Source organism: Ictalurus furcatus, chromosome 1, assembly GCF_023375685.1.
Source record: "Ictalurus furcatus strain D&B chromosome 1, Billie_1.0, whole genome shotgun sequence".
Classification (NCBI taxonomy): Eukaryota; Metazoa; Chordata; class Actinopteri; order Siluriformes; family Ictaluridae; genus Ictalurus; species Ictalurus furcatus.
This window is the reverse complement of record NC_071255.1, coordinates 35,257,690-35,265,189: the sequence shown is the minus strand read 5'-3', so window position 1 is coordinate 35,265,189 and position 7,500 is coordinate 35,257,690. Positions and strand designations below refer to the sequence as shown.

General features: G+C 39.5%; 1 protein-coding gene across 1 annotated transcript in view; it reads left to right on the top strand.

Annotated features, from left to right (window-relative positions):
- The window catches only part of LOC128607636 (probable G-protein coupled receptor 158), a 28,633-nt gene extending 27,888 nt beyond the window's left edge, over positions 1-745 (top strand). The window contains exon 3 of the mRNA XM_053624713.1: positions 292-745. Coding sequence (XP_053480688.1) covers positions 292-539 — 248 coding nt within the window. The 3' untranslated portion in view covers positions 540-745. The remainder of the gene's footprint in view (positions 1-291) is intronic.
- The last annotated feature ends 6,755 nt before the right edge of the window (positions 746-7,500 follow it).

Here is a 7,500-nt window from a genome sequence, read left to right as displayed (position 1 = left end):
TATTTAGCTGGAGTAAAAATAATGCTTTTATAGGGCATCTGGTCAAGAAAATGCTACTTCCAAATGTAGAGTGAGGAGGTTTTTTTTTGTTTTTTTTTAAATGTAAAAGTTAGGGAAAGCTTTTTTTTTTTTTGCCGTTGTATCGATAAATAAATTCCTCGGTGTGGTGTAAACATTTTAAAAATAGACATATCCTTTCATTTCACCGCTTCAACTTTCACCGCTTTAACTTTTCTTTTCTTTGCGACGAGAGTAGTGTGAGATGTTTTTTTAAATTCTTGTCCTCTTTAGGGAAGGCTGTGAGCACGCAGGACCCCGCCGGTTCCAGCCTGTGTTTGCCCTGTCAGGACGGCTGTGGACACTGTAAGGACGATACGCCGTGTGTGGCTCATGGTGAAGGATATCTACGTATCGCCGTGCTGGCCTTCCAAGGCATCTGCATGCTCCTGGACTTCATCAGCATGGTGCTGCTTTACCACTTCCGCAGGAACAAGGTATTGTTACGGCCAATGAACTACAATACTACGATAACAGAGTGATACAGTCACACTATAATGTACATTAATACTACTATTATATATATATATAGTGAATAATGGTGTACTCGAGTCCGGGACTCATGTGTAAACAGTCTACGTTAAAATTACGCTGCAGAAAACGACATCATATCAAGTGAAAATATTAAATATGGTCATATCTGTTGAATATTTCTTATGATACGATTCCGATCAATCAAATACAAGATTATTAAACCTATTTCCAGACCTGTTTCAAGTATTACAAAGCATTAAAAGTTCTATTTGATTTATAATAGTCTCTTAATAAGAAATATTTGGTCAATTTCATTTCACATTCGAGATATTTTCACTTCATAAGATGTCATTTTTTTCGGTGTAAATGCTCGTGTTCACACGTGAGCCCCCTGAGAGTCGTTTATCTCTTCGCGGTTTGTCTCTTTAGTCTTTCCGGGACTGAAACGCCGTTGAATTTTGTTGTGAAATGGCACGTGTGTGGTTGAATGATAGTTTCCATGCTTATTTTAGCCAGTTTATTTACATCTACATTTATGGCTTTTTTGGCAGACGCTCTTATCCAGAGCGACTTACGTTTATCTCGTTTATACAACTGAGCAGGTGAGGGTTAAGGGACTTGCTCTAGGGCCCAACAGTGCGGCTTGGCGGTTCTGGGGCCACCACTGAGCCACGACTGAGCCACCAGTGCCCCAGAGCTTTCACCACTCACTTCTTAGTATTTCTGTTTACTTGCACATTGTAAATCCAGCAAGGTTTCTGTAGTCAGTAAATTGAGTTGTAGTGTATTTTTGGGATTAGCATGTTCGCCTCACACCGCCAGGGTCGGGGGTTCGAGTCCCACCGTGGCCCTGTGTGTGTGTGCGGAGTTTGCGTGTTCTCCCCGTGCTGCGGGGGTTTCCTCCGGGTACTCCGGTTTCCTCCCCCAGTCCAAAGACATGCATGGTAGGCTGATTGGCGTGTCTAAAGTGTCCGTAGTGTATGAATGGGTGTGTGAGTGTGTATGTGATTGTGCCCTGCGATGGATTGACACCCTGTCCAGGGTATACCCCGCCCTGTGCCTGATGCTCCCTGGGATAGGCTCCAGGTTCCCCGTGACCCTGAAAAGGATAAGCGGTATAGAAGATGTATGGATGGATAGATGTATTTTTGGGAACACTGTTAATATTAATAAGCTGACTCACTAACATTGATCAAATGACAGTAAAAGCTGTAAATCTCTGAGCTAACCGTGTGCAAAATGGCGCAAACGTACACGGTCAGGTTCTCGAAAATGTGCTCGTAAATGCTCGGATTGGTGTAGAAATGCCCCACAGGCTGGCGCGGAGCAGGAACGGCAACACGCACTGCAGTTTCAATGCCGGTCAGCGGCTCGTGTAATGATTCCCATCGATTTGGTGTGACCTTTCAGTGCATTAGACCATAAAAATCCAAGCGCCTTTAATATTTGATGAGTAGCCTTGTGTGCTTTTGCTGATTATGTTGTTTAGTTTAATAGCCTTGTGAGTTTACGCCGTGCTTGTTTTGCTCACGGCTTTGCTCGCGTTCTGGAGCCGGACGAACGGTTCAAATCAGGTCATCTCCCACGTTCAGATGTAACCGCAGACCCCGTTATGCAGAGGTGGTTAATTCTACACGGAAAGCACACTTTCATCTTCATAATCTCAGGTTTAAGGACACAGTGAGACTTGTTAATGTGTTAAGACTGTTCAATCTGACAAGCTGAAGGGGGGGGGGAAAAAGACATCGCAAAGCCTAAGGGTTCTGTGTAGGAAGATTACAAGATAGAAAGAGAGATGGCACCGGTCCAGTGTTCTGTAGGTATCAGGCTGATATCAGCAGAAAATGTCGGATTGGGTATAGATGGAGAAAGAAATGAGCGAATTTGTTCCATTTTTCTAACAAACCTGACCAGTTCTTGTAGAGGGACTCTACGTAGGACACGAAATAAACGCACTAGCCACCGAAGTTCACGAACGGACATACCTACGTAGCAATATTGTTGTGGAATTACACTGACATTACATTGCACTCACATTACAGTTCTGTTATGTGTGATTTTGCACACATTCACACTGGGTCTCTGTAAGTGAAGTTCATTTCTATGCATTCTGTATATAAGTACATAAATATGACATACTGAATAATGCACAGTCGAGAGTTTTATTCAGGTTTTAGCACCTCAGTGAAGTGTTTGAATTAAAAAGGACTCATTTTAAAACCTGAATGAAAATGTATGCCAGTATTTTTGATACTTTCCTGTCCAAATGAGGGCGATGTGGTCGTATTTCATTAGCTTTGATATGGGATCATTTACAGCACAGGTACAGGTACGGACACTTTGATCATTTTTAATACATAATACTAATAGTTACTCGTCGGTAAGACCATGTTATTTATTTACATTTACACTTACGTTTATTCATTTAGCAGACGCTTTTATCCAATGCGGCTTACAAACGAGGAAATACACGCAAAACGATGTTTATTTATTTATTTGTTTGTTTGTTTATTGTTAATTATTTTCATTTGCGCGCAATGTCCACTAAAACTTGTACTAAAACTTCATCTATCTACTGTAGACTAGATCTCCCACTAACTGAGTTAGGGTTTTTATTAGACGAGGTGTACTACTTTAACCTAAAATATACTTCCGCTGAAAATGATCAAATATATAAGATGCTATCAATATCTTGTACTATTATTATATTATATTATCATTTTATGCTAACCGACCGGGAGGCGTGGTGGCTCAGTGATTAGCATGTTTGCCTCGCACGTCTGGGGCTGGGGGTTCGAATCCTGCCTCCACCCTGTGTACACCCGGTGCTTGCATGTTCTCCCCGTGCTTTGGGGGTTTCCTCAGGGTCCAACGAATTGGGTCTCTAAATTGTCCGTAGTGTGTGAATGGGCGTGTGATTGTGCCCTGCAATGGATTGGCACCCTGTCAAGGGTGTCCCCTGCCTTGCGCCCCGAGCTCCCTGGGATAGTCTCCAGGCTCCCCACGACCCTGTGTAGGATAAGCAGTATAGAAAATGGCTGGATGGCTGGATGGATGGATGGATAACCACCCAGAAGTAAATATATGGAACTGGAAAATATTTCAGGGGAATTAAAAAGCTTAAATCCCTCGCCAAGCTATGCACACAGCTTACTGACTGTGTTTGATTGATATAATGCTGACGTTTTTCAGTATATTCACAAAACCAACATGATGTAAGCGCGCTCTATCTGTTTTGCTGACTTTTCCAAAATTCACTTGGAAATTGGAAAATATTTTGAAGTGTCCTTCCTCCGGATTTACAGTGACGTGTGTTAGTAGAGACTAATCATGTAGCCTTTAATCCCAACATTCCCATTAACCCTATCATTATGTGAGCGACGTGTGTTTCCGTAACGTCAGCGTTCACATACATTCACTCTGGATGTGCGGTAGATTTGGAGAAGATCTACTGTATTGGTCCAGCTAAGGAATGAAGTCTAAAATGAACAGAACAGCTTTCAGATCGAGCTGTCTTTTTCTTTTTTTTTTCTCTCCTCTCGTTCAGTCACCGCTGTTAGGGTCTCTATTGGTTGTTTTGATTGCAGAGTACCTGGCAGGTCTTCGACACCTGTTACTGATGAAAAGCTTTATTTTCCCTTTCGTATTTTCCTTCCTCTGCCTTCCCAACTAATGCATGCATTGAGTGTTAGAAGAATGGCTTTTTTTCCCCCCTGTGTCTGAAATAGACCATAATCTGGAGTCGAGTGCTCAGCAGTTATTTTTGGTGCTATTTTCTCATGAAACACGGCTGTGCGTCGAGAAAATCTTTTCACATGCATCACTGCTTGCCCTCCAGTCGCTTCTGCTCAATCGTATTATTCGGGAGCTCTTGCATGAAAGAGTACGTCTTATTCACAGAGACGGCATTAGCCTGTGGGGCGTACATTAGCGGTCTGTAAGGAGAAATGAAGAAGAAATGTACTGTATAGGAGGATATCTAAACCTCGGTTCTACGGAGGCCATCATTTGCATCTTTATTTAATGAAGACGTATTTAATAAAGTTCACGCTGATCTGTGATAGACAGCTCTAGAGATGTAACGGAATACGAATATATTATTTGGATTGAATAGATGTTTAAAACAGATACCAATACAGATATGAATATAATCACACTATTTTTTTTAAAGTTAATTCATTTTTTTCAGAAGTATGCATCAGACTGGTGTCCCATTTTTACTTTCATGCAAGTGAGCTTTCTGACTAAGAAAGACCATGATCATGTACATAAACATGAATGTGTGTGACACTGTGCGATGCATTTACAGTATTCATCCTTAGTATCTGTTTGGGCAAGGTCACTAAAGGTCACAGTGTAGTAAATTTTTTATTTCTGGGGTAAATTTGTTCAAAACAAAAACTAATTTTGTTGGTTAGTTCAGCTTACTCTCCGAGTTGTTTTCACATTGTGGACAACTTTTGGTTATTGTGGGATACACTGCTGTCTCATTTTTTTTTTTTTTTATGGAGACTTTGGGTGTGTGTGTGTGTGTGTTTGGGGGATTGTGAGAGTGAACAAAACATGCCAATGCTTTGAAGGATGTGAATTGGAACAGAGTAACATTATTCAATTGTGAATCTGTTTTCAGAGGATTTAAACCTAACACGGTGAACCAATTATATTATAGAATTCAGGCAGTTTTACTGGGGTTATTTCATACAGTGTGGCAAGTAATAATCTGAAAAGACCTTTGTAATATCACAGTCTAAAACTGGATTTAAAGAGAAGCAAATCAGTAAATGAATCACATGTAAATGAATCACATGTAAATGAATCACATGTAAATGAATCACATGAATATGAATCACACGAATATGAATCACATGTAAATGAATCACATGAATATGAATCACACAAATATGAATCACATGTAAATGAATCACATGAATATGAATCACATGCAAATGAATCACATGAAAATGAATCACATGTAAATGTATCATGAAAATGAATAAATAAATTAAAATATGAATGGGGAAAAAAAACAAAACAAAACAAAAAACTAATAACTGCATGAGCAAAATAATAATAATAATAATAATAATAATAATAATAATAATAAAAATCCCATGCACTTTTCTAGTTGAGACCCATTATGAACTGACGTGAGGTAGCTGAGGTTGAGGAAACTGTCAGAGCCAGAATTCACACGCCATGCTAACAGTGGTTTAAGTGATTGGGGTTTAGGCCACGCCCACTTTAAGCATAAATCCAGATACCGCTCCAGGTATGGATATCTGTATCACTATAGTACATTTTCAGACAGTGTCACTGAGTTACAAGTCTACTGTTCTTGTTGTTCATCTGTTGGAAAACTAGGATAATTTATAGTCGTGTGATGCACGTTACACCAGACACAGTATAACACAAGGCCATATAGAAGTGTGGGTTTTCAGAGTTCCAATGTATTATAACGTCCCATGACTACAAGATCAGTGCCTCATCATTGACCCTTGAAAAGACCCAACACATTGGAGAACCCTGGAACTCATATTATCTTTAGTGCAATGTACGCAGTCCATGCTCAGAGTTGATTTTTTTATATCTATTTCTACTTCTGTTTTTTATGCATCTATTTCTGCACCATTGTAATAGAGGTCTTGTCTCTAATACACCACCTGGAAAATACATAGAATAAATGAATCCCAAATGAGTCATGCATTTCCTGTCAATCTTTTGTCTTCCAGAGCATCAGGGCTTCGGGTCTGGTTCTGCTGGAAGCCATCTTGTTTGGAGCGCTCCTTCTGTACTTCCCTGTAAGTCTCCCGTCCTTTAACTTTGCTTTGGTTGACTTAATGTAATTCCTTGGCTGTGGGTGTGATGTATGGGATGCAGGGAATTCAGGTCAATAAGAAGCTGTGCTGAAATCATAACTCGGAAATGTCTGAATTTAAGAAAGAAGGATTTACAAGGATGGTGAATATCTCATATTTTGCTTAACTATGAGACAATCGCACGGTTAGGAATTACATCAAAATCTGATACAGTTTAAGACAGTAGATTGGATGGTATTTGTTTCGTAATCTCATGGATGCTGAGATAATGGAGGCACACTAATTAGCAGACTATGAGATAATAGGAGTGGCACTAAAGTAGGAGATACTAAACAGCATTGTATTTATCTCATAGACTGCTAAAGTATGAGATAACACTAAATGGTAATTATCTAAAAGTCTACTCAAGTATGAAATAAAATGGTTGATGGTAATTATTGCATACTGTGTTTGCTGAGATAACCGGAGCGAAGGTTATCGCCTAATGTAGGGAACAGTAAAGATCTCATAGTCTCCTAAAATAATAGGCAGTAAATGCATAGCAGTGTGATAACGTATGAAATAATATAGGTGATGTAAATCACGTGGTCTGCTGAACTAGGAGATAATGGTAGAGCTATTAGCTTACAGTCGGTTAATGTATGAGGTTATAAGGTGATGTTAATTATATTAGAGTTTGTTAAACTATGAGATGATTGGTGGACGGTATCTCATAGTCTGCTAAAGTACGAGACAACGTTGGGTGTAGTAACTAACCGTTTGCTAATGTTCGAGATTATACGGTAATTATATCATGTGCTTGTTAAACTTTGAGATAATCGGTGGACAGTAATTATCTCATGGTCTCCCAAACTATTAGAACATGGCGGACAGAAACTTCAGCATAATTTCAGCATAATTTGTTAAACTATGAGATATTCATGGACAGTAATTATCTCATGGTCTCCTAAACTATGAGATCATGATGGACAGTAATTAACAGTCTGATTATCTATGAGATTATAAGGGGGTGTAATTTCAGCATAATTTGTTCAACTATGAGATAATGGCTAGACGGTGATTATCTTCTTATCTAAATAAGAATCTGCTAACGTCAGAGGTTATAAGGTGGTGTACTCTATCTCAGAGTTTGTTAAACTATGAGATAATTGGC